General features: G+C 34.7%; 3 protein-coding genes across 13 annotated transcripts in view; all 3 read left to right on the forward strand.

Annotated features, from left to right (window-relative positions):
- The first annotated feature begins 1,983 nt into the window (after nucleotides 1-1,983).
- Nucleotides 1,984-6,789, forward strand: LOC131530710 (SLAM family member 9-like). 2 transcript variants are annotated; one of them, XM_058761139.1, is made up of 5 exons: nucleotides 1,984-2,056; nucleotides 2,612-2,708; nucleotides 2,969-3,040; nucleotides 4,760-5,044; nucleotides 6,379-6,789. In XM_058761139.1, exons 3-5 carry the CDS (start codon nucleotides 2,992-2,994, stop codon nucleotides 6,702-6,704), a joined length of 660 nt encoding a protein of 219 aa, XP_058617122.1. In that variant the 5' UTR covers nucleotides 1,984-2,056; nucleotides 2,612-2,708; nucleotides 2,969-2,991; the 3' UTR covers nucleotides 6,705-6,789. The 2 variants fall into 2 exon arrangements, with proteins under 2 accessions (XP_058617122.1, XP_058617121.1); XM_058761138.1 differs by lacking the exon at nucleotides 1,984-2,056 and having other exon boundaries at nucleotides 2,251-2,712.
- Nucleotides 6,790-10,087: 3,298 nt separating this feature from the next.
- Nucleotides 10,088-13,242, forward strand: LOC131531221 (uncharacterized). Its single transcript, XM_058761848.1, has 8 exons — nucleotides 10,088-10,594; nucleotides 11,229-11,555; nucleotides 11,750-12,033; nucleotides 12,152-12,271; nucleotides 12,384-12,422; nucleotides 12,553-12,597; nucleotides 12,687-12,728; nucleotides 13,071-13,242. The coding sequence occupies exons 1-5, from the start codon at nucleotides 10,507-10,509 to the stop codon at nucleotides 12,414-12,416; spliced, it is 852 nt and encodes a 283-aa protein (XP_058617831.1). The 5' UTR covers nucleotides 10,088-10,506; the 3' UTR covers nucleotides 12,417-12,422; nucleotides 12,553-12,597; nucleotides 12,687-12,728; nucleotides 13,071-13,242.
- Nucleotides 13,243-13,879: 637 nt separating this feature from the next.
- The window catches only part of LOC131531219 (SLAM family member 5-like), a 30,288-nt gene continuing 16,769 nt past the window's right edge, over nucleotides 13,880-27,398 (forward strand). For 6 of the 10 annotated variants that reach the window (XR_009268603.1, XR_009268604.1, XR_009268601.1 and 3 more), the window contains exons 1-12: nucleotides 13,880-14,492; nucleotides 14,617-15,397; nucleotides 15,789-16,130; nucleotides 16,228-16,521; nucleotides 16,600-16,722; nucleotides 16,843-16,878; nucleotides 17,517-17,561; nucleotides 17,644-17,685; nucleotides 17,770-17,802; nucleotides 20,094-20,132; nucleotides 22,295-22,641; nucleotides 22,892-22,970. Coding sequence is in view for 3 of the 10 variants with exons in the window: in XM_058761846.1 (XP_058617829.1) it covers nucleotides 15,355-15,397; nucleotides 15,789-16,130; nucleotides 16,228-16,521; nucleotides 16,600-16,722; nucleotides 16,843-16,878; nucleotides 17,517-17,561; nucleotides 17,644-17,685; nucleotides 17,770-17,802; nucleotides 20,094-20,132; nucleotides 22,295-22,641; nucleotides 22,892-22,963 (1,416 nt within the window). In the remaining 7 variants the exon portion in view is untranslated. Of the gene's footprint in view, nucleotides 14,493-14,616; nucleotides 15,398-15,788; nucleotides 16,131-16,227; nucleotides 16,522-16,599; nucleotides 16,723-16,842; nucleotides 16,879-17,516; nucleotides 17,562-17,643; nucleotides 17,686-17,769; nucleotides 17,803-20,093; nucleotides 20,133-20,759; nucleotides 21,138-22,294; nucleotides 22,642-22,891; nucleotides 23,445-27,398 lie in introns of those variants that run through there. The other 4 variants (XR_009268605.1, XM_058761845.1, XR_009268606.1 and 1 more) reach the window with 4 other exon arrangements.

A 27,398-nucleotide genomic window follows, 5' to 3' on the forward strand; every position in this document is an offset into this window, starting at 1 on the left:
ATGAGTATAGGCTACTGAACACTTTCTTTCTATTTCTATTATTTTTTTTTCTAGTGCTCTTCTTTCAGATCGTGGATGCTTTTCTCTCGTCAAATTTGTACACAAAGTTTCACTAGAAAATAAGAAAAGTTATTTTTTTATTTTTTGATACAATTTTTCATTGAAGATATTTACAAAGTTATAATTTTAATAAAAAATAATAATTTAGTTATACAAGGCGTTTTTGTTAAATGAATACTACAAATCGAACAGATTTGCATTTAAAATAGTATTTTCATGTAATTTGACGAACTTCCGGTTTAACCACGCCCACTTCCGGATCTATCCGATTACAGATAAAAATTATTTTGAGATTGTCACAGATACAGATACAAATAATGACTCCGCTGCACACCCCTACTATTTATACACTTATACATCTAGCACACATACTTAGCCTACATTTCAATTGCACATAATATACCTGTACATACAATTGTCAATTTGTATATTGTTATCCCTTATTTACTTGTGGTTTTTTTTTAACCCTACATCGCCCCTCGAGTAGGGTTTACGTTTAAGGTCCTTGGGGTCAGATAGACCCCAAACTTTTACAGTGCGATTGCATAAGGAAATATACATTTTTTTATATGACAAACTATATATCATTTTCTTTATTTACTTCTCAACTATACATTTATGCTGCATTTTTGTGGATATTTGATAGTTTTTTACCTATTTACGGCACAATTATTCAACTACGCCATAAATTGGCTTATGAAAAATTAATTTTTTATTAAAAAATCACTTAAATTATGACCTAAATTAAAAATAAATGGTTTCTAGATATTGGCCCATGTGTTAGGGATAGAATACTGCCATCTGCAGGTTAGAATAAAAACTTTAGGAATTACAGTTAAAGAAAGAGTGCAATGACCACATATATACAGCAGAGGTCCATAGGGACTCATTCATTTTCAGTTCGGTTTCAAGTCAATTTTTCTTCATGTTTCAGCTTCTCCTTGCAACTTTATGATATATATTTTGTGAAAATATATTTAAAAATTCTAAAATATATTAAAAAAATCCATATTTTTGTCAAAGGTTAGAATTTGTTGTTATTGTCTGGTGTCTTTTGAATGGTCTGCTTTTGCGAATTATGTTACATAAATTTGCAGAAATGTCTCTCTCTCTCTCTCTCTCTCTCTCTCTCTCTGTGTGTGTGTGTGTGTCACATTGTTATGCATTTATGTTCTGTGCATTTTATTTGCCAAAATCTAAAAAATGCACTGGACACCTATGTCACACCTGTGTGTCTCTCTCTGTGTGTGTGTGTGTGTGAGTGTGAGAGAGTGAGTGAACACGCTTGTTCCATGTTGCATTTGTGCTCTAGTACCAGTCCTTCATTTATGAGTGGAAATTTTCAGATTTATGCCAAATTTGTTGATTTTATATGCCAATTTCTATAAAAATGCACTCAATTGCAGTCACACACACGTGTGTGTTTGTGTGTGTGTGTGTGTGTTGCGTATGAGATAGAATGTTCGTTCCAATTTGCATTTGTGCTCTAGATCCAGGCCTTTATAAAAATGTAAAACTTTTCAGATTTATACTGGGTTTACTACTTTTTTTTTTTGACAAATGAAACAAAAAAAATATTTTTTTTCACTTTTACCATTCATTTTCAATGTGGGGTCAATCTGACCTCAAGGACCTTAAACGGTAAATTTCAAGTCCAGTTTTTTTGTGTGTGTTTAGATAGATTATTTAGGAAAAGTCACAGAGTCTCATGCCCCTGAGATGAAGGGAACATTTTTAAAAAATAAAGGAAAATTCCATTGGAGTCAGATAGACCCCAAGGACCGATTAAGGGTTAATTATCTTTTTGTTTTTGTTCTGTTACTGTCATTCTGTTGCACTTTGGAAGCTTCTGTCACGAAAACAAATTCCTCGTATGTGTAAACACCTGACAATAAAGCTCATTCTGATTCTGATTCTGGATATCTCACAATTAATGACATCAGAACCACAGACTTGAGTGGGAGAATTGTGATGTCCAAGTAATTTATTGTCTGAGGTGAGTAGTTCAAATCTGTTGGTGTAATAAATTGTACTTCAATCAGCACTATGTGAATATTTAAAGGCTATTATTCAGGGGTGCAAACTCGTCAGGGGTGAAAAAGGTGACAAACTAAATTAAGTTCTACAGTGAACTTAAAGGGTTAGTTCGCCCATTTAAGACATGAAGTTGTATGCAATCCTTACCAGCACTATAGTGCATACACACTGACCCACCCTTTAGTCACCTCCCTGGTCAGAGTTCTGGCCGCTGGAAGTTTTTCAAGATAGTACTCCCGGTTAGTTTCCGGGGCCTCAAAACTGTGCGTTTTTACGTGAAAAAATTATTTGCGTTTCAAAGCTTGATTAATTTACATCACAAAAAACACGCCTGACAAAATTCATACCTCAGTTTTAATCGGCACTATTTTCTTTCCATTTCTATCAATCCGCGCTGCTGTCAACGTCAACAGTGCGCACGTTCAGATCAGCTGTTCCATAGTGTTTACACAATCGAATGACAACGACATAAAAAGTAGAAAATGAACAATGGTGCGAACTTGTAAATTCCCAGGCTGTGACCACAAGAATGTGCCGGGATCACCATTCAGATTCCATCGTTTTCCAGTTTCGGATATAGCTACGAGACGGCTTGACTTCAAACCTGTTTGGTAGGTATGTGCCCTGTAATTCTGTTCGCTGTCTTCTAGAAAGTACGATGTACGATCCTATTTTTTGCTTTTTGGAAACACTATTTCTACCGAAATTATCAAAAATTAATAGTCAGTAGTAGTACACAGTTCTCTCTGTCTGTCTGTTTGTGTGTGTGTGTGTGTGTGTGTGTGTGTAAGCAATGTTCAAATCAAGGTGGGTGTAAATTCAGAAATAAATTCTGAGCTGTGACAGTACTTTTCTTTTTTTATTCACTCAGATTTGACTCAACTCTACAGCGATATGAAGATTCGTCTTTTCATTTTTTCATTATTATTGCTACACATACATGGTAAGTACTTTGTAGACTTGTTTATTGCACTTTCAGTTTTGTTTAGTCAATCAATTTCTAGTTTTGAACCTATACAGCTTTATTAAACTAATTAAAAGAAATCGTCCTGCACGTACATTAACAAAAACAGACAGTGTGTTTTAGTCATTATTTTCATTACAGAGAATTAACATATGTAAGAATTTGAATAGCACTCTTGACCATGAAGCATAGAGAAAAAAAGCAACTCTATAAAATGTTTTGTAGTGGATCAAATCTGTTAAAAGTGCTGTCATCTCTAGTTGTTGTTTTTTTTTTTGTATGTGTGTGTGTTTTTCTTAAACACATTTATTTGTGGTGACGAAAACTTCAGCCTACACAGCCTACTTTTTTGAGGTCATGGACCAAGCTTTGTCAGCTTTAAATGAAGCAGTGAATTGTAACAGCAACACAACTAACCACCTCTCAGAGATTTTATTTAGCAGTCTAATTTTTAATTAGTACTGCCCTTCAGAAGCTACGTATTTACAAGCTTTCCAGAAAACATAATAATAATTTACACCAATCTTTCTGTTCAAAAATGCATTGTGTCTCCTGTTTCTTGAGCATTAGTGAATATTTGCAGCTTTTGTGTTTGTAATTTTGTGTACGAGTTCTCATCCTCAATGCATAATATGTGACCCTGGAGCACAAAAGCTGGATTATATATGCAGCAATAGCCAAAACATACATTGTATGAGTCAAAATTATAATTAGAATATTAAGTAAAGATCATGTTCAATAAAGATATTTTGTAAATTTCCTACTGTAAATATATCAAAACTTAATTTTTTGATTAGTAATGTGCATTGAACTTCATTTGGACAACTTTAAAGGCGACTTTCTCAATATTTTGATTTCTTTGCACCCTCAGATTCCACATTTTCAAATAGTTGTATCTCAGCCAAATATTGTCCATCAATGGAAAGCTTCAGATTTCAGATGATGTATAAATCTCAATTTAAAAAAATGTACCCTTATTACTGGTTTTGTGCTCCAGGGTCATGTATCTCAAAATAGAACAAAATCATTTTTATGAAAAACAGTGGTCAGTTTAAATGCCCAGAGAGTCATGAACAACTATCACTAAACTTTCAAACAATCATCATCAATATAATGATGCACACTAAATATAACTGACACAGACTAAAGGCCAAGGCAGTTGCAAGTGTCCAGTACACAAATTCATGGCTCTTTATGGCATGAGCAGCAGATCATACAAATATTTGAGCTTTTCTGACATGGCAGCTGCAGTCATCTCTGTCTTGACTTGTTGAATGCAATCATGATGAATATGATACGCCATTTTATCATTACCTTCAATCCTGTTGTTCAGTGTCATTAGGCAGAGCCCAGGGCCAAATTTGAAACTTTTTTAATGCAAGTTCATGCATGTCAGTCATATGTGGGTTGGAGAAACCATGCATGCAGAGCACAAAACTACACTGTAAAAAAATAAATCCGTAAAATGATAGAAAAAGTACTGGCAGCTCATTACACACAACATTATCCATTAATTTTACAGACATTTCTGTTAACTCTAAAACACAACTGAATGAAGTGTACAATTCAAAATACTGGTAAAAATTCCTTCAAATTATACAGTGTGCCCTATTTTTACAGATGATTTTTAGAGTGTATGCTGCATTTGTTTATCTCTGGATCCTGATTTTATTTATTTATTTTACACCGTTTCTTCAGGTGGTGATCCAGATTCAGTGAAGTCAGTCTCAGTGTTTGAAGGAGATTCTGTCACTCTACATTCTGGTGAAACACAGAAAGAAGATCTGAAAGTGTGGACCTTTGGACCTGATGAAACTATCATAGTTAAGAACTCTGAAATTAAGATGTCTACAGACAGATTGCTGGTGGACCAATCAGTTGGATCTCTTACCATCAAGAACATCACAGCTAATTTTTCTGGAATATATAAGTTAGAGAGCGTCAAGAAGAACTTATACAAGACATTTAATGTTACCGTCTATGGTGAGTAGCTCAAGACTTTCAGTTTGCATTAAAATAAATGTTACTTTATTATTTAAAATTTGACATATGTAAAGGAAGTATACTTCTTGAAGGTCTATGATGTTACTCAAGTCGTTTGCCCCGGTGACCCACGGACTATTACAGTTTTTTTCAAAATGCTTACACAGTTTTTGAAATTATGGCTCCATTTCTCAAAACTCTACACACACAAGCACACAACACACACACAACATGCTAATCGTCACACACATCTTGCAAATCAAACACTTCTTTGAAAACTATTTGAACTCTTCTAAAAATTGTATTTTTGCATTGTAACTCTACACACAAACAAAATAATTAGCCACATACACGCCAAACTACACACAGATGTGACGAATGTAAAACACCGCTCTCAATGTATTCTCGTGATGATTAGGAATATGAGTGAATGGTTTTATTAAGTGGGCCTCAAGTAATACTGTTAGTGTCTATAAGCAATTTTAAAAAACCTCTTATAGTTTTCAGTCACGTGACTGGCTTGAAGACCTGGAGAGCAAAACATCCATAGAACTGCAGCACAAGCATCTGTTTCCAAGCCACAAATATTTAGATCATCTTTCAAAAGAATAAAACAAAGATATGTGAACAAAATGCAAGTTTTGGCAATTTGCAATCCATATGAAGCATTTCAATCACTAAAATCAGCAGCACATTCTAAAACCTTTAATGTTAAAAACACTTTTTTTTCTCCATTCACCTGAAACAATACTCCAAATTCAAAAAGATGATTTTAGACAGCTTTGCAATTCAAATAATGTATAATTCACTGAATAATTAATGTAGCTTTAACAATAATCTCCTCTAGTACACTGTAAAAAAAATGTGTAAAATTACATAAATTAAAAACACATAAATTACATTTACATTTATGCATTTAGCAGACGCTTTTATCCAAAGCGACTTACTTGACTTATGTTCAGGCTATACATTTTTTTTTATCAGTATTACATTAATTACATAAAACATCTCAGTTAAATGTTTTCCACAAATCTGTACATTTAACAGTATTTTACTGTAAAATTGTAAGTTGCTAAAAGCCTCTGCTAAATGAATAAATGTAAGTGTAATGTAAATGTAAAATATGTCCCAGTAGATCTATTACCGTTTTTCACTGCATAATAAGGGAACACACAATTACTGAGTCTTTTGCTGTTAAAGTGACAAACATTTTTACAGTGTACAGTTAGCTTTATAGTGCATTACTGCAAAGGTTTTAATAAACTGAAAAACTTTAATATTTTAACTTTACCAATCGATTTATGTTTTGCCTGTTTATTCTCTCATGTTTTCAGCTCCTCTGCCCGTTCCTGTCATTATCAGGGACTGTTCTTCTTCATCATCTTCATCACAGCAGAATTGTTCATTGTTGTGTTCAGCGGTGAATGTGGGTCATGTGACTCTCTCCTGGTACAAAGGAAACAGTTTATTGTCCAGCATCAGTGTGTCTGATCTCAGCATCAGTCTCTCTCTACCTCTGGAGGTGGAATATCAGGATAACAACACCTACAGCTGTGTGCTCAACAATCCCATCAGCAACCAGACGAGACACCTGGACATCAGTCAACTCTGTCACACATGTTCAGGTACAGCAGCGCTGATATGTGTGTTTAATTACTGAGCTGATCTGTTCAAGTTTATACTGATACACTCTCTTTTCATTATAGCACCAGGTTTGTCCTCATTTAATATCACGCTGGTTTGCGTTTGTGGTCTGGCTGTGGCTACAGTTTTGTGTGGTATTTACTGTTACTGTGAGCTCAAGATGCCTGAAGAAGCAGCTTATCAGGGTATGTGATACCTAGCTACATTCACAAAAGAAAAATATGTGCTTTTGGGCCAGCTTGCATCAGTGCAAACCCTTTTTTGGCATAATAGAAACTACTGCAAGGAATTACTAAAGACACACAGTGAAAAATTAGCAATGAAAAGCTGTGGACAGTGTTATTTTTGCGGCTGACCTTATTGCATGTGCATTTGTAGGAGTTTCACTTTCAGGCCGCTAAACTTCTAGGCGGAGAGTAGGCTGTTTAAATGTGATTTAGGTTTGCGGTAGTCTATTCAGTGGTATTTGTGTCACTATTTATCATCCAAAAAAGCATGCCTGCCCTGGACATAACATTGAATTAGTGTATTCTCAGGATTCCCTTGCAGAACTTTCCAATCCCATTGGCACTTTTATTAGATTGTGTAATTAGCTAAATCTGGCCCTTATTACAAAAAGTACATTTCTGAAAGAAATTTTTAGTGTACTTCTACTTCATTGTAAACTAAGTGATTATTTTTAAACAGGCCAACCTGTTGGAGAAGAACATATTAGGCTGATCAATGGTGAGAGACTATTTAACTATGACTCTTGTGTTTATGCACGTTTGATGTGGCTTTATTCTGTCCACTGGGACAAATAACTTTACAAAGAACACTAAAACATTAAAGCGCTTCATTGAATTAAGTCTTGTGATTACTGTTAAGGTGTAGTCCCTGTGGATGACGCTGGGGACGACGATCGGCCGAACAATGGTAAGATACCGTATTACTGAATCTCTCTGCATGTTTGTGTTCATATAAATCCACTCACAAGATATCATTATTGTTTTTTTGTTTTTTTTTAACAGGTGCAGAAACACCTGATCAGGAGAGACATTTACAAAACAGTAAGTTACTGTACAACTAATACATTTTAAGGTTCCCAACTTGCTGATACTCTTAGATGTCAAACGCTATTACAAAGAACAGTGGACAGTAGAAAGCCGAGTGAGGTTTGACTTTCACAGATCTCTGTCTGAAAAACTGTTTCTGTTTGTTCTCCAGATGCTTTTGAGAAAGATGAAGTGAAGTCTGTATTCATACCAGTGGGAGAATCTGTCGCACTAGAAACTGAAATCACTGAAATACATAAAAGTGAGCAAATAAAGTGGAAGTTTGCTAATTCAGAACTTCTCGTTAAAGATGAATTTGTTGTCATAGCTAAGTGGGATAAAACAAACGATGAGGAATACCTAAATAATGAAGAAAGATTCAAAGACAGGTTGCAACTGCATCACAATACTGGATCTCTGACCATCACAAACATCACACCTGAACACTATGGACATTATAAACTACAAATCACCAGCGAGAGACGGAAGATCTCAAAGATGTTCAATGTTGTTGCTCCTGTGAGTAGGTTGAGTCCTTTAATATAGTATATTTTGCTTTTATTATCTTTAACTGATATATTATTAGTTATGGCAAGAAGAAGTGACATGGTAACACTTTACAATAAGGTGCCATTATGTATTAACTAACATCAATGAACAATACATTTATTGCAGTATTTATTCATCTTTGTTAATGTTAGTTAATAAAAATACCATTGTTCATTGTTAGTTCATGTTAATTCACAGTGCATTGTTCAAGTAAGATTAATAAATGCTGTAAAAGTACTGTTCATTCTTAGTTCATGTTACCGAAAGCAGTTAACTAATGTAACTAATGAACCTTATTGTAAAGTAGGTAACACTTTACAATGTGTCAATTGTTATATGTGTTACAACTGTCTCTGTATACCATAACAACAATAAGATCTACTTTTATTTTACAGCTATCTAAAGTCCCAAATGTCCCTAAATAACAAAAGTAAAAATGTGTACGCAATACAATCTGACACACAACACAATGTATGTTTTGTCACACCTACGCATGATTTCAGATGGAAGATGGATTTCAGATGACTTTTTTTTAAATTGCATTTTCTTTTTTTATGGCCTATTTAATCATTATCACAGGTTTTGTATTTCTTTGGAACTGATTAGTCGTAGGTCTGATCTGAACTTATTCATCTCAGGTTTTTTTTTTTTTTTTTTTGTGAACATTGCCAAAATTATCCACAAATAATGTTTTTTTACTCAAAAACAGAGGTGCAAAAGCTCAGATCAGTAAGACCTATGATTAATCAGTTCCAAAGAGAAATTCAAAGTCTGTTCTAATTGAAAGAAAACAAGTTGACAAAAAGATTGGATCCAAGATTTGGATTTACAAGCAATTTTTAAAAGGCTGGTTATTTTTTTACCGGGAAAACCAAATTAGGTAAAAGATTCTCCGAGCACTGCACAGGGGTTAAGGACAAATGCTTACATCAGGTCCAAATTAGGTCCCGATTGTTACATTATTCTTATTTATATAAAACTCTACTTTTATGAGCCTTCAAAACTGGAAAATGTTTGAAATGAATGCTGCATATACTGTTACCCTGTGAAAAGTATCGTAACAATGGGTTTACATTGATTTTACACTAACTTTTTGTTTGTTTGTTTTTACTGTTGATTTTACTGTTGATGGAAGATTTTGCCAGTAACCCTGATCTTGCCTGTTGTGCAGATATTCCTGTTATGCACATTGCGTTTATGTTACATTGGTGTCATTTTTACAGTTTTGATCAGTGTTAAGAAACAAAGCAACATTTTTGAACATGTTCTGCCATCTAGTGGACAATCTATATTAAAGGATGTGTGTTTGTAAATAATTGTATAATGTGAATGCAATTTTGCTTTGAACATAATTTCAGTCTGATTAAGGGCAAAATCTGAATTTATTTTCTTATTATTTGATAATAATAAAAAATGGTTCTTTTAAACTAATTGTCCTATGCATTGTGGGAAAACCTCGGACCATTATATACAATGCAAACACAGATTTGCACTAAAGTTAGTAAATGTTAACTGTATCATGGTAAGGTTAGTTAACTTATTAATAGGACTTTACTGTTTTTGTTCATTTTCCGCTAAAATTATTACTTTTTTTTTTTTTTTTTTAAAGAACACTAGAAATTAGACAAAAAAAAAAAATTTGACCTTGAACTGTGAACTATGTGGTGGCACTTGCACACTTTCTAACACATGCCCTGCGTCCCAATGTGCATACTATCCACCCTATCTGCCCTAAATAGCATTGAAAATGACTAACATTGCATAGAATTTAGGATGGATAGTATGCACATTGGGACGCATGCAGGCAAGCATTTAATGTCTGGTCACACGACCTTCAATAAAACATTTTAACATTTAGTTTTGACACATTTGACATAGCCTACTGGAGTTTCTGACTGCTGAAGTGGCGGATTTGGCGGCTTTTCCTGATTTGTACTCATCAGATGGATCCGGATCTGAGATGTTTCATATACGACAGTTTCCATGAAATATGCGCATTCGGAAGTTCCAAAGAATTTACTTCCTTATTTTACGACAGCAAGATTAACTGTTTTACCACGGACTTTTTTTAGCGTTTCACTTGTAACCTGTATAACCGATACCTATTGATCTGAAGTGAAAAGTGAAATAATATGTTAATAATCGTCGCTATCAGCTTGTTTAGCTCGTTTTGAAACGACCCCGATTGGACGTCGAACGCTTTGAGACTCGACTGAACAATTTAACAACTAAAATATGGACAATTTAGTTCTCTCATCTTTTACTCCCATTTACAGAATTGTGCAAATGATTGTTATAATTTTCGTCCCGTTATTCCTGGGTGGTGAGTAGATATACATTTCGAGAATTAATTTTCACTTTCATTTTACAATTTTCAACGAAGTAGCATATCTAAAAAATATTTGAATATAGGCCTAATTTTATGCAATTTTGTATTACGTATAATTTTACAAATATTAGGCTACTATATATCAATTTACAATTCATTTACATACAATTCACATTTTGAGAGGCTTAAAGTCAGAAAATGTATTGGTGGTGTAACTGTCTGGAGACCATTAAAAAGAGGAAATGTTTCATTAAAAGCCTGAAATTCTTGTATTATAGGTCCAAATATTTAAAAATGTATGAAATCAACATGCATACAAAGATTGCATTCAAAGAGCATGGCTGAATCACAAATGATTTCTGAACTCATAAAATATCCTGCTGGACTTTAAATGTGGTTTTTAACCTGTAAAGACTTGAACAGGATTACTTTTAAAGGCATAGTTCACTCAAAAATGGAAATTTAGACACACTCACCTTGGTGTCCTTTCAAATACTTCAGTTCTTATGAAAAGATGTTATATAGATTATCCACATTTGTTCAGGTTGAATAAAGAAGAAAACAGCAAAGTCTACTATGAGATGTTCATCTCAAACCATCTGAGAAACTGTTTCTGTTTGTTCTTCAGGTGTGTTTGGTGTTGATGTGAAGTCAGTGATGGAGGGAGATTCTGTTACTCTACAGACTGGTGTTACTGAAATACAGAGAGTTGATCTGATAACATGGATATTTGGAGCTGAAAGCACTCGTATAGCGCAGATCAACAGACTGGTTAATAAGGTTTCGTATTATGATGGTCCTGATGGGAGATTCGAAGACAGACTGAAGGTGGATCATCAGACTGGATCTCTGACCATCAGGAATATCAGAACTGAACATGCTGGACTCTATGGATATTTACAGTTCATTGGTGGAAAAGAGGTCACACACAAGAAATTCAGTATTATTGTTTCTGGTGAGTAGTTTTATAGTTGTATGCCAATTTGATTGGTAACTTTTCTTCTGAATCCATGCTTCAGTCTCTTGAAGACAAAATCACAGACCAGAGGGACAGACATAATGCCCAACATTGTGAACATATCAAACTGCATCAGGGTGTTTTATTGTGACATTTACCTTAAGATTTATTATATTTTCTCATGTTTTCAGCTCTTCTGCCTGTTCCTGTCATCAGCAGTAACTCTTCACAATGTTCATCATCATCATATTGTTCATTGTTGTGTTCAGTGGTGAATGTGAGTCATGTGACTCTCTCCTGGTACAAAGGAAACAGTTTATTGTCCAGCATCAGTGTGTCTGATCTCAGCATCAGTCTCTCTCTACCTCTGGAGGTGGAATATCAGGATAAAACACCTACAGCTGTGTGCTCAACAATCCCATCAGCAACCAGACCAGACATCTCAACATCAGCAAACTCTGTCACACATGTTCAGGTACAGCAGAGCTGATATTAGTTGATTTTACAAAGAGCTGATCGCTGTTGGTCATGTTCAGGTACTTCAATAGCAATCTTACTGATTCAGTTAATGATACTTTCTCTTACCATTATAGCACCAGGTTGGTCTGCAGGTCAATCAGTGCTGGTTTGCTGTTTTGTTCTGGCTGCGGTTGTACTTTTCTGTGGTGTTCTCTATTATCACCACAGGACGTCTACACAAGCAGCTAATCAAGGTATGTGTTACACATTTTCAGAAGAAAAATATGAGTTTTATTGTGCAAAACACAGTTTTGTAAGAAAGTTATGTTACTTCATTCCTTAAATTAAGTGATCATTTTTATACAGCCCAACCTGATGAAGAGGAACATATTGGGCTGACTAATGGTGAGAGACAATTTAGTATGACTCTTGTGTTTATATGTGTTTGATGTGGCTTTATTCTGTTCACTGAGACAACAAACAACTTTACAAAGAACACTAAAACATTAAAGGGCTCCTTGTGATTATTGTTAAGGTGTAGTAAATGGGAACGCTGGGGACGTCAATCAACCAAACAGTGGTAAGATACCACATTACTAAATCTCTCTGCATGATTGTGTTCATCTTAATACACGCACAAGACATTATTATTGGTGCTTGTTTTTTCAGCATGTGCAGAAACACCTGATCAGGAGAGACATTCACAAAACAGTAAGTTACCGCACAACTAATACATTTGAAGTTTCCCAACTGGGTTTATTTGGCTGATACCATTACAAAGAACATTTACATTCATTCATTTTGCAAAGCAGCTTAAACTGTTCATGCTATTAAAGCTCAGAAAAGCACAACAATGGTGAAACCTAAGAGAACCCAATGGACAGTCAAAGCGACTAGATATCTTAAAGATGTTAAATACCTTTAAAAAAACAATAATAATAAAAATAAAACAGCAGCATCAGCATCAAATTTAGGGATAATGACTGAAATTAAGAAAATAAATAGAAAGAGGTTTGTTGAAAAAGACTTGATATGTTTGATCTCTTTTTCCAGGTGATTTTATCGAGACAGATGAAATGACTTTAATGTCAGCAGTGGTGGGAGAAACTGTCACACTACATGCTAATGTCACTGAAATACAGAAAAATGAACTGATACGGTGGAAGTTTGCTAAATCCAGAGAATACAACCAGGCTGCGTTTTCTGTCATAGCCAAGTGGGATAAAAAAAGCAATGAGGAAAACCTATATAATGAAGAAAGATTCAAAGACAGGTTGCAACTGCACCACAATACTGGATCTCTGACCATCACAAACATCACACCTAAACACTATGGACATTATAAATTACAGATTTTCAGTGAGGGACGGAAGATCACAAAGACATTCAGTGTTGCTTCTTACGTGAGTACAGCGAGTCCTTCAATTGTCTTAACAGGATCTGAACTATTAATTATGGCAAGCGTATGTGAAAGATCATATGAAAGCTTTTTTTTTTTTTTAAATCAAGAGAGACATGACAAGTACATTGTGAATGTATCGTAACTCACAGCAAATATGTTCATGCAAATCACACTGTATAATTCCTCAATGCATCCTATTACAAATCACTGTAGTCAGTGCAACTGGAACGTTCAATCACTTTCCTTGTTTTCACCTTTGCTTCTGTTTCCTTAAAGGACAAAAAGAAAAGACGGGAGGATCCTGAGGAGAAAAACTCTCCCTTGGTAAGAGAAGAGGACTATACTGTATATAACTAGAATATTATCCACATTTCATATGCATTGACAAAACAAACAAACAAAAAACATATTTCTAATCTCTTTTTCTTTTACAGCCATCTGAAATCCCAAATGTACATTAATGACAAAAGTGAAGTTGAATGTGCAACACACACACACACACACACACACTATTTTAGTGTCTATTTGTTTAAGCGTTTGTCTTATTCTTTGGCTAAAAATATCAAATTGACTGAAGTGGTGGAAAAATACATTATGGTTAAACAGGTTCTGAAAATCTAATCAGCTGTGATTGTTGAATATTTTCATGCTATTTATATGCATTGTAAAAAAAAAAAGGAATATTTAATATTTAACTTTAATTTTTTTTTTTTTAAGTATGCATAGCTATCAAAACATTTTTATTGCACGAATTTGTAAATCTTTGGCTTGGACAGATGAACTGAAGATAGTGGAAGATGGTGTTTTCAATGCTATACAAAGATTTGATATGATTCAACTTTGGAGAATTGAATACAGATGGAACAAAACCCATTTATCATCATAGCCAGAATGAATGAACCAAACTATTTTGATTGTACTGGTCATGATGAGACATTCAGACACAGAGTACAGCTGGATCAAAAAAAAAAAAAAAAAACCCTGGATATATCACAATCAATAACATCAGACCCACAGACTAAATATCATCAGGAATTGACAAAATATGATCTCTAGGACATTTATCGTCTGAGGTTAGTAGCTCAAATCTTTTCACAGAATAAAAATCCATCAACACTGAACAAGTTGTTAGATGATCTGAAACGACCAATTAATTCATGCAAAATTAACCAAATCTGATTTTTTTTTTTTTTACAGATTCCTTAGAAAACAGATAGAGACAAAGGAAGAGAAGAGACTAAATCACAGATGAATGGAGAGGTTACTGAAAACACTTGTCATTATCCTTATTTAAAATGCAATTTTTTGCATTTAGGAGCCTTTAAAACAGGCGAAAATGTGATGTTTGAACGTTTTCTGCTCTCTAGTGGACAATCTAAAGGTTGCACTGTTTCAAACAGTAATGTGAAGAAGAGATTTTGCTCTGACAGTTCAATTTCAGCGTTTTTTTAATATATATTTTAATAATAATACATTTTGTCTCATGAAATTAATTATGTTGTATCTATCAAGTGCAATAAACCTATGACTGACTGTCTTGGTAGGCCTAACACTTGAATAATATCTTGAACTTTGGCTAACACACCCATTCACTGTCTCAAATCGCTTGCTAGTCGGCGGTGTGAACTCTAGCCTACTACCGGAGTGAGTTTCTGCCCTGTTCTCCGTGACGGACCCCGTTGGGAAGCTCCATTTACTTCCTTCTTTTGATCGGATTTAGCGCAATGAGTTCTCAGCATTTAAATCAACAACATTTCGCGTTTCGCTCGTATAAACGCGACCTGCTGATCTGAAGTCGGTGAAATATGACAAAATAACGTATAAAAGTGAAATGATGTCGCTGAAACTGATTGGACGAACTGATGGGACGCTTTGAGACTCGACGGAACGGTTTGACGACTACAATGGACAACTTTTACTGATCTTTACAGAAATATGGAGACGTTTGTTTTATTTTGTGTTACTTTACTCGTGGATGGTGAGTAGGTTTAAATGGTTTTCGAGACTTAAATATCTGAAAATGATTTGAATATAATAGAATATTAATGTATTCAATTTCTGAAGTAATATTTTGATCTGTTTTGTGGAGCTTAAACTCAAAAAAATGCTTGTGCTGTTGTTTGTCTGTTCAATATCCACTAACTAGTGATCTTAGTCACTTTTTTCTTATGGTCACTTTTAATTGTGTTGAGGGACTTGAAATGTGGCCTATACCTGTGAAGATTTGATATCCACACACCACTCTTCTCCATACTATAAGGCTGAATAGAGAAGAAATGACAAAAGCACCATAGATTTTGACTATATTAATCCTTAAACAAGACTGGATTTGTTCAGCTTAAATCTCTAAAATGGTCTCTGTTCTGCAGGTGTGTTTGGTTATACGGATGAAGTGAAGTCAGTGTCAGTGATGGAGGGAGATTCTGTCACTTTATTTACTGATCTTACTGAAATACAGAAAGCTGATCTGATACTGTGGGCGTTTGGATCTGACAGCACTCGAATAGTTCAGATCAACAGAATGGCCAATAAGATCTCATTATATGAGGATGTTCTTGATGGGAGATTCAGAGACAGACTGAAGGTGGATCATCAGACTGGATCTCTGATCATCACAAACATCACAACTCAACATACTGGACTTTACAGATTTTTACAGATTATTGACAGAAAAGAGGTCCTGCCCAAGAAATTCAGTATTATTGTTTCTGGTGGGTAGTTTTTGAGATGCATTCAGTTTGATTTTTATTTGATTTTTTAGCATCACATTATGTATCCATTATAGACTTTTTTCTCTCTTATTTCCAGCTCGTCTGTCTGTTCCTGTCATCAGCAGCAACCATTCACAGTGTTCATCATCATCATCATCATCATATTGTTCACTGCTGTGTTCAGTGGTGAATGTGGGTCATGTGACTCTCTCCTGGTACAAAGGAAACAGTTTATTGTCCAGCATCAGTGTGTCTGATCTCAGCATCAGTCTCTCTCTACCTCTGGAGGTGGAATATCAGGATAAAAACACCTACAGCTGTGTGCTCAACAATCCCATCAGCAACCAGACCAGACATCTGGACATCAGCAAACTCTGTCAACCATGCTCAGGTACAGCAGCGTTTTTTAACAGAGCTGGTCATATTCATGTATGTCAATGCTGATATAGTATCTCTCTTTCCATTATAGCACCGGGTTTGTCTGCAGTTCATATAGCACTGGTTTGTGTTTGTGCTCTGGCTGTGGCTGCAGTTTTGTGTGGTATTTATTATTACTGTCAGCGCAAGACACGTAAACAGGCAGATAAAGGCGGTATGTGTTACTTGTAGCTAATTTAAAAGAAAAAATAAGAGTGCAAAATATTCTTTTGTAAGAAAGTTTGCATTTACTTCTCCATAATTGTTTAAATTAAGCCATTATTTTTTTATACAGATGAACTTGACGGAGAGGAACTCAAGAACATAAAAAGTGAGATACAATTTAACTATGTGTACTGATTCTTGTGTGTGTGTGTGGGGGTTGTAGCTTCATTCTTTCCATTTAGACAATAAACATCATTACAAAAAACTCTAAAGTTGTAATATTATAGTCAGTGCTGGGGAAAGTTGCTTTTAAAAGTAATGCATTACAATATTGTGGTACTCCATAAAAAATTAACTAACTGCGGTACTTAATTACTGTTTATAAGTAATGCACTGTATTTATTTGGCCTTGCTTTTTGTCGCTGGGCATTTGTTTTTTAATAACAAAAAAGCCAAAAGTAATATTTTTGGGAACTGTAAAGGCTCTTTCGCACCAAAAGTAAAATGAATAATCCTTTGACTGAAGGATGTGCCTCTGCATTTATTCCCAATTTCTCTCAACATGGGGACAGGAGAGCTGTCAGTCGATAAATGTGAAAAAAGTAACTTGCATTACTTATTTGATAAAGTAACTCAGATATTTCATTGTACATATTTAAAAGTAATGCGTTACTTTAGTAGTTACTTGAAAACAGTAATCTCATTACATAATGCGTATTTCTTGTAATGCGTTACCCCAAAACTGATCATAGTTAGGGATGACAAAATATTTAATTGAATCAAGTTATGTAATTTTTATTAAAGGTGTAGTTCCTGGAAACAATGGGGACATGCATCAGCCAAACCATGGTACGATACTGCATTACTAAATCTCTCTAGGTGTTTGTGTTCATTTAAATCAGCATCGAGATTGATATTGATGTGTTTTCAGCAGATGGGGAAACGTCTAATGAGGGCAGACATTTAAAAAACGGTAAGTTACTGTACAGCATTGTGTATCTTGCATGAGAGTTACAGTGGTGTCATATAATTAAGGCTATGATTTTGGTTAAAACAGATGCAGTTCCTTTGTTAGCTGTGGAGGTAGACGGTAAGATATCATATGGTAATATGTTGTTAATATTGAAGATTATTGTTGTGAAGCAAATTAGCTCAGAAACAGTTAAAAATTAGAAACTGGCAAGGTTTATCCCAACTAAAATATTTAAACCATCTTTTTTTTTTTTTTTTAATCAATTTGTTTAAAATCATTTTTTTTTTTTTTTTTATGTTTTGTTTTTTTAAATGTATTTTCTTGCTTAAGCAAATGTTAAAGCAAACATTTATGGAATAGTCCATGCAACCATGAAACTAGCAAGTAGTTATTTCTGAATGTTCTCTGGACTTTTAAAACATCCAGTTTGTTAAATGTTTAAAATATGTTTCTTTCTCTTGTTTATGAGATCATTAGAGAAAACATTGAATGAACATTCTATTAACGTTACTGAAAAAATACTGGAAACTGGATGATCTGGTTTATATATTCTCAGATGAAGGGTGTGTCTGAGACGCAGCATGGGTTGTAGCAAACACACTCTAGCATCAGCGCACTGTTTTTTGCGAATAATTCTTTACTATGTAAAGATATGCCATATTTTCCAATATATATGTCCATTAAATACGTTTAAGGGTGATTCTTGACTATGGGCACTTTTATGTTCTTTGGTCATATTTTTAAAAATACATATAATTTTGGACAAATTCCTCTTTCTTTGTCAAACTAACAATAAAACCACCTTAAAAACTTTTTACTACCTTTCTATTACGATTTTTTTTCATACTTTTCAACCTCCTTATAGGTATCAAAATCACGGTTTTCTCCTTGTCACACACCCAGACTTTTAAACTTCAACAGTGAAAATACAGTTTAAAAATATGACTTATCTGGTAACTATCAATGTACCTGAATTAAGCACTAGTAAAATAATTAAAATACATTATAGTATTTAATGTGAGACCACTCTCAATATTACTTTTTATACAAAATATAGCTGTCGCACAGTATTGGTGTCATTTCCACCACAACACTGTAATGTCCCTTTAAAAAGTTTGTGTGAAAGATTGTTTAGGTGGTTTCTATGGAGATGTTCAGTGACATCAGAGCACATGTTGGACATGGAGGGAATTAAAATTTTCATCAACAACATGTGAAGAAAAATCTAGGTAAATATTGCTTGATCAGTTAATATATTTATTCTACGTCATTTCCAAACGTGCTGTACCTTCAAGGGTGTTTTTAAAAAGCTAATTATTTTAAGTTAAATAAGAGTATTTTGCATACATGAAATGCTAAGTATTAATTCAAAGCTAATCAGTGAAGCTGTCTTCCATTTTTTCCCAAAAAACTACAGAAATGTCATTTCCACCACACTGCCTCTGTGGTGGAAATGACATTTATGGTTACAAAGTACAATTGATATGTGTTATGGCTTAATGAGTGTGACGAGTTTAATAATTTTTCTAATTAATATCTCTACTGTTTCTCTACGTTCACGTTAATTCATTGTCATTTCCACAACACCCTGTCATTTCCATCACCACACATTTTAAAAAATATATTTTAAAAGATCTCATCACGCATTAAAAATGTATCCACAATTTATGAGATCATGCTCTACTTAATATAAAAATCAAGTTATTTATTTTCTAATAAGCTCTTACCCAAACCAATATTAAATTTCAGAGTGTGACAGGTGTACAGTTCAGCATTTGGTCCTTACGGCAGTTAATTTATCTAATTGACAAATGTATAATTATTGTACATTGTGGAAAAACTGGTAAAACTAGTGCTAAAAAATTATCTTCGACAATTCGTGAGTAGCATAAATGATACTATTTTTAAATAACAGCCGTATATTGAGATGTGGTGGAAATGACATTTGTTCATTGCAGGTCGGAAAAAATGTAAAATATTAACAATTTCTCTTGTAATCTAAGTTTGTCCTCTTACAGACCTTAAAACTAGACAAATTATTTAAACTTATGAGACTGTGTTACGTGACTTTTGAACAAGTTTTTTTATTCAAATTCACAAGGCTAAAAGTGCCCCTAGTTGAAGAGAAACAATATTTCACAATACTACTACTTATATATATTTTGTATTTTTTCATATAAATGCAGCCTTGGTGAGCAAAAGAGACATTTTTCAAAAAACACTTTTAAAAAATCCTAATTAATCATAATTGTTCCCAACTCTGTTTTTTTTTCTTTCTCAACAATGCAATTTTGACCTGGTGTGACTTAATTTCCAGAAAATACAGTAGTACAACTGTGCATGCAGGATCTGTGTTTGTGCAAATCAGCATTTACAGCAGATTAATATTTGTGTTTTGTTTTCAACAGGTGGAAACGCATCTGTTCAGGAGGGAGATTTAGAAACTAGTAAGTTGCATTGGATTTGTCCATTTATTGATGCTTTTACCTAAAGCTATTCATCCTAAGTAGGGAGTAACTTGATGAAATGCTTCAATGCACAGTTATCAAATTGTTTAAAAAATGTACAACCTAATGAAAATACCTGGAGAGATTCATCTGTGTGGTTCAGGATGGAGTTTGATAGTGTTGAAGGCTGCATGAAGATGGATAAACGGGGCTTCGTCGGTGGATAGTGAGGTTGTTCTATGAGAGAAAATGGTAAACTTGAGTGTTTAGTGTTGGTTTTTAGCAATCGGGTTACCTGAATGTGGCAGTGAGGACAAGATGTGTCAAAATGTAGAATAAATCCAGTGTAGAAGACAAGGAAAACAGACGAGAGACAATAGACCAGGGGTTTTCAATCCTATCAATATGATGATTATAAAAATCCTTTCCTAAAATTGAAAAGGCAGTTACAATTACAGTCTCTACAGTGGCACGCATGTTATAAAGGTCCTAAATCATGTCATTTTCACAACCCAGATCTTTCAAAACTGTTTTATGGAGGTTTTTGTCTCTTGAAAGTTTCTTTAGAAAGGCGTTTTGTCAGCTGAACAATCGGTTAGTAAACAACAGTACTTCTATCTCTCACAGCCTCGTTTCATGACCCACAACTACAACACAGATTTGTGCAGGAAGTTATCACACAGAGAGGTGAGCAGTGTATTAGGTATCACAAATAATCAAACCTGTTTGGCAGGAGTTGTGGGAGAAGGAGGGTGTTGCTCTGTCCTCTGGGCGAAACCAGGTCTCGAGCCCAGGATGTTGAGCTTTACTGACAACTGATACATTGTTCAAGAGTCCCATAGACGAAGAGAGATGGAAAGAAACTATAGGCTTGTTGGATCATGTTGTACAATGTACAGCACAATGCGTCATCTGTGACATTTGTCTGCTATTTTTTTAACTCCTCTTATGGCCAAAGTATACAAATTTCGTCATAAGACTAGTACACGCAAACTGTACGTGCACCACCCGATTTTTTGTAATTGTGCATACTTTGTATGCGCAGGTCGCATGTGCACAAATCAATTGTTCCACAAGGTGGCAACACTGGCCCGCGCCGTTGTTTTACAGTAGAAAACGAAACGAATGTGCAAAGACATTTTTATGATGTCGTGATGTTATTTTGTACATTCTGAGAAACTTTAGGGTTTTTTGTAACCTTTAAATAACATTCTAATCACAACAAAAATTGGACATTTTAACATTTTTAGAATATCATAAAAATAAACATTCAAAAAATGTCATGTTTTTGGTAAAAAATAAAGTTAGTAGAATGCTGTAAGAAACGTTTTTGTAACCTTTAAATCATATTATAATCACAACGTTTTAGAAACATTTCATGTTACCTGGGATATGTCCGAACTGCCATGTGTGTTTAGACACTGAAATTAGCAAGATTTATTTTCATCCAAAATTGTGAATTCAATTGGAATATTGCATTAAATATTTGCGAATAAAACCCGGTTTCCATCCCAATGTTTTTTCATTGTCACTTCCTGAGCAGCAAAAATTACGTCATCGCGTGCTCGAAGTCCTGGCTCCGCTTCAGAAGATGCATGATTTCAAGACGACTGAAGACACTCTTTCTTCCTGCATCCTTTCTGCAAAAAACAAAACAAAACACACACACAATATCAAACGCCAGATGCCCAAAACAATCGTGTGAGAAAGTTATGCGAGAAATTAGGATAAATCATTTTGATGACAGACTTCAGCTTGGCCATTTCAGAAAGACTAAAACAAACAGTTGATCTGGTAAGTCCAGTTATTCAGTCATAAGATCTGTTGAGGCAAAGTCACGCGACTTTTTTGTGACTCATTAAATATGTGTTAGACATATTTAACACATTCTCACTCCCAACCGTAGTTCATGCGCATGTCTTCGCAGCCCCATAAGTTTTCTTTTTTTGTTGAAAATTGTACATAACAAAACAGGGAACATCCAACAACATAAGGCACAACCTCATAAGTTTTCTTGCATGTTTAGATGTTTTCTGTTAATTTTTGACGTTTCTTTCCAGCGTTTTTAATGCGATAGGCCTACCCTAAACTTTGCATACAAATACGTGGATGGAAACAGCTAATTCGATCTCCATCTGAAAAATTGTTTGTTTGTTCTCCAGGTGTGCTTCTTAAGGAAGATAAAATCACGTCAAAGCCTGTGACTGAGGGACAATCTGTCACGCTACACACTGATCTTACCGAAATACGGGAAAGTGACATGATATGGTGGAAGTTTGCAGATTACAAAGAATGCAGTTGTGCTAAATTTGTTTTAATAGCTACACTGAATAAAACAAACAATGAGGTCTACCTATATGATGAAACAATTCAACAATTCAAAGACTTGAAACTGAACCACGATACCGGATCTCTCACCATCACAAGCATCACACCTGAACTCTATGGATATTATAAACTACACATCACCAGGAAAGAAGAAAGGGTCGTTCATACATTCAGTGTTGGTGTAGGTCAAGTCTTTTAAAGTAATATTTGTCTTACTAATAACGAGAGATCGTAAAAGAAAGGAATACAGTTTTATGCATCTTTTTTGAATTGTGAAGTTTTTCTGTCTTTGTCAGCATGTCATAATTCATTGTGAATAGTTATTAATCGCTGTAGTGGTGGGACTAATTTAATTATTAGATTGATAGGAACACTTCCACTATTTTTACCTTCTATTCTCTTCTATTTCTCTTCTCTTTTTTTTCTTACAGGACCCAATGAGAAGAGAGCGGACCCGAAACCTTCTACAGAGGAGACAAACCTACCCAAGCCTGAACAGATGACCTTAAAGTATAGAAAGACTGGAATATTATACAAATTTCAATTCCACTGACAAAAACAATAATTTTTTTCTACTTTTCTCAACCATCCAACAATTAATCTTTTCTGCATGTTGAATTTAGTTTTTCCTGCATTCTCAAGAGACCTTGGAAGGGAAACAATGCACACTTTTCATTATTTAATTGGCATATAGTGTCATGTTTTTCTGACAACACTATTTTGGAATAATTTGGGGGGGGGTTATATACATATATTAATATAAATTTTATATATATTGTAGGCATTTGTAAATAATACAGTGCCTATAAAAAGTCTTCATATCCCTTCATTTTTTTCACATTCTGTAAAGTTGCTGCCTTATGTTAAACTGTTTTAAATTACTTTTTTCCACATCAATCTACACTCTATACACCATAATGGCAAAGCAAAAACAGGTTTTTAACATAATAATGCAAATTTATTAAAAATAAAAAACTTAAATGATTCCATTGCATAAGTATTCAAACCCTTATCTGGGACAGTTGAAATTAAGCTCTGGAGCATTCATATTGCTTGTAGATGTTACTGCACTTCGAGTGAAGTTATCCTGTGGCAAATTCAATTGAATGGGTATGATTTGGAAAGGCACACACGTCTTAATAAAAGGTTTAAGCTTTTTTAGAGCTCAGAGACAGGATTGCATCAAACCACACTTCTGGGGAAGAGTTCAGAAAAAAAATTATACTGCATTGAAGTTTCACAGAAGCATGTAGTCTCTGTTACCCTTAATGGAAGAAGTTTGGAACAACCAGGACTCTTTCTAGATCTAGCCTCCTGGCCAAACTGAGCAACTGATGGAGAAGGGCTTTGGTTAGTGTGGTTACCAAGAAGCTGATGGTCACTCTAGTTGAGCTCCATGATCATATGTGGAGATAGGAGAAACCTAAAGAAGGACAAACATCACTGCAACACTCCACTGATCTGGGCTTTATGCTGGTGTGGCCAAACTCAGTCCTCTTCTCAGTGAAGACACACAAAAGCCCACTTGGAATTTGCAAAAAAGCACCTAAAGGACCCTCAGACTGTGAGAAACAAGATTCTCTGGTCTGATGAACCTCAATTCTAAACATCATGTTTGAAGGACACCAGCTCTGATCATCAGCTGCAGAGTACCATGCCAAAAGTAAAGTGTGGTGGTAGCAGTCTCATGCTGTGGGGCTGTTTTTCAGCGGCAGGGACTGGGGGACTCATCAGAGTAGAAGAAAAGCTCAATGCACCAAAATATTGAGATAGCCTTAATGAAAACCCAGTCCAGAGCATTCAGAACCTCAGACTGGGCAGAAGGATCACCTTCCAACAGGACAATGACCCTAAGCACACAGCAAGAGTGGCTTATAGATAACTCTGTGAATGTCCTTGAGTGGCCCAGCAGAGCCTGGGCTTGAATGCAATCAAATATTTCTGGAGAAACCTGAAAATGTGCATCTGCCCCCATCCAACCTGACAGAGCTTGAGACGTGAAGAGATGAGGAGAAGAATGGCAGATAATTGCCAAATGCTGATGTGCAAAACTTGTCGCATCATACCCAAAAAGACTTGAGGCTGTAAAGGTGCTTCAGCTAAGTACTGAGTTAAGGGTATGAAGACTTATGCAATGTACTTATTTCAGTTTTTTTTTTTTTTTTTTAATTAATTTACAAAGTTGTGACAATTCTGTTTTTGCTTTTTCATTATGGTGTATGGGGTGTAGATTAATGTGGAAAAATAATAATTCAAAGCAGTTTAACATAAGGCTGCAACATAAAAAAACATGAAAAAAATGAAGGGGTATGAAGACTTTTTATAGGCACTGTAAAAAAAAAAAAATATATATATATATATATATATGTATGTATGTATATATGTGTGTGTGTTTTGTCCTTGTTCAAAGGATCATACATTTTTAAAGAAATGCATGCTGGTGGTTTGTAGATTATGTGCTTGAACTTCAGTCGAATTGAACTGTCCATTAAAAATTTATGAATTAGGCTACATATCATGCATTGATATCACAAAAAAAAAAAAAAAGATGAATTTAAGAAAATAATGAGTAAAATAAACATACAATAACAACACCAGTCCTCTCAACATAAATTTTCACATGCTGTGTGAAGAAATTGATCAGCTTCTTTCAGCTCAACTTAAACGCATTGTCGTCAAAGCTATTTAATGCAAATAGAGATTATAATATTAGTATATTCGAATGCATGTTAGTTGATGATTCGCATGTAGCAGTAGCTATTACTTTATCGCTCCTCCTACGAGAGGCGTGAAATACAAGACTTTCACTTCGCAGAGAATCAACCCGTTTGTCTAAGCAGAGATTCGTTGTTTTTGACGGCTTATTTTGAGAGTAACTCTCACACACGAACCGAACTGCACGATAGAGTTAACAATAGAGTTATATAGCCTAACAGACCACCAGTCTTGCATTAAAACTGCATTATACAATGTACTCGTGAGTCGTGAGATTTCGAAGGGTTTTGAGACGCGTGGCATTAAATTGATGTTTCAGTAATGTTGATCTGTCTCCTGGGCATTTCTAACTTAAGAAGATGTTTATGGCCAAAATCAACTTATGATGGTGGTGTCACATTCGAGAAGTAGGGGCGGTTCTAGGATTTCATCTTTAGGGGGGCTTAGCCCTCAGAGAGACCATTAGATACAACAATACAAATTACCTAAATAAACAGTATTTTACGGTGCTTATGAAAACTGTCTTACAATTACCTATTAAAGAAGTTACTGAGTGATTCTCGAGTGATTCTCAAGTTTTTCTTTTGTTGTTTGATTAGCATTATTAGCCTAATAATAAGAAATGCATGGATCCGTTATACTGACACACATCCAATATTTTCTTAACTGTTTATGTTTATTTAAGACGTAACTGCGTTTACTTGAATACTCGTCAAGACAGCCATTGTGACATAATATTTTGTGTATTTGCTTATTTGCTCGAGAAGACGTGAAAGTGAATGACCCGAACTCATGAAAGTGTTTTCAATGGCACGATTTTCTGTTTCTATTTGGTGTGCTATTTATACGAAGAAACTGACTTTGGCGTGCATATGAGACGCAATGGTTAGGTTTAGGGGTGTGGAGAAGATGCGTATCATTGCATCTTATTGGTTGAAAGTGACTTATATTCAACGATGGAAGATGGATCCACCACGTTCTAAGGTAACAATTTTATTATATTTGATGCAACATTATTAATCAAATGTATATTAAATGTACATATTGTATGGAAGTTGAGTTTAATGCTCAGAACTTCTGGAACACTTACAGTGTCTGTAAATGCATTAAATGCATAACTAAATAGGTCTAGAATATTATATATTTCCAAATGCGATATAACAGGTCACAATAAAATAAATGTGAAATTCACTATATTTGTATTGGACTCTACATTTTAAATAATTGTGGAATTTGCCTTGAGACCCATATCCTAATAATTGCTATTAAATATTTTTAACCACTATAAGAAATACCATTTGTAATATTACTACATAAGATGACAACTAATTTAGAATATGTAACTGTATGAGTGTCTGTTCTGTTTTTGTTTCTACAGATCCTGCTTAGACGACTAGTTTTGGACATGTTCTTAAATAAACTGCAGTATGTTGTTAGCCACTCTGCCTCAGGCCTTGACCTGGATTATCTCCAGTTCATTTGCACACATGAACTAATACTTATTGATGCACTAGAAGAACAAAATGTTATCCCTGATTGTATTGTAAATGCTCTCCGAGAGCTCTGTACATTGGTGAGAGGACAGGTTGAAAATGAAACACTTCAAACTGAGCTGGAGGCAGCTGCAGGAGTTATGGGACAACCTAAATTTATAATAGAAAAAGAGAAGCTCAGGTCTTTACTAGACATTCATCTGCCCATTCTTTGCATTGCTCAACTCTTAGGAGTTAGTGAAAGAATGTTTTTTCGCAGGATGAGGGAGTTTGAGTTTTCTGTGTCAGACTCAGTACACTGAGTGACCAGGAGCTTGATATGTTAGTGTCCAATATCAAGTCTGAAATGCCTCATGCGGGATATAGATTGATGATGGGAAGGCTGTGGAAGCCACAGAGGAGCAGATTGAGGGCCTCGATGCACAGAGTAGATGCAGTTGGGTTTTTTTCCTGTATGACACAGCTAGGCTGTATAGTAAGGAGAAAATACTCTTTTAGGGCACCTCTCAGTCTAGTGCATGTGGATACCAACCACAAACTGATAAGGTTGGTTTCTAACAATTTTTGAAAATTGCACATTACCAAAATTGCAAAATAAATCATTAAAAAAAAAAGTTTTCTTTCAATTAGATACAACCTTGTCATTTTTGGGGGCATTGATGGCTTTTCCAGAAAGGTAATTAGATGTGTTTATATATTTTTAATGGTACAGTCATTACATGTTTTGTTA

This window comes from Onychostoma macrolepis, chromosome 22 (assembly GCF_012432095.1).
Source record: "Onychostoma macrolepis isolate SWU-2019 chromosome 22, ASM1243209v1, whole genome shotgun sequence".
Taxonomy (NCBI): domain Eukaryota; kingdom Metazoa; phylum Chordata; class Actinopteri; order Cypriniformes; family Cyprinidae; genus Onychostoma; species Onychostoma macrolepis.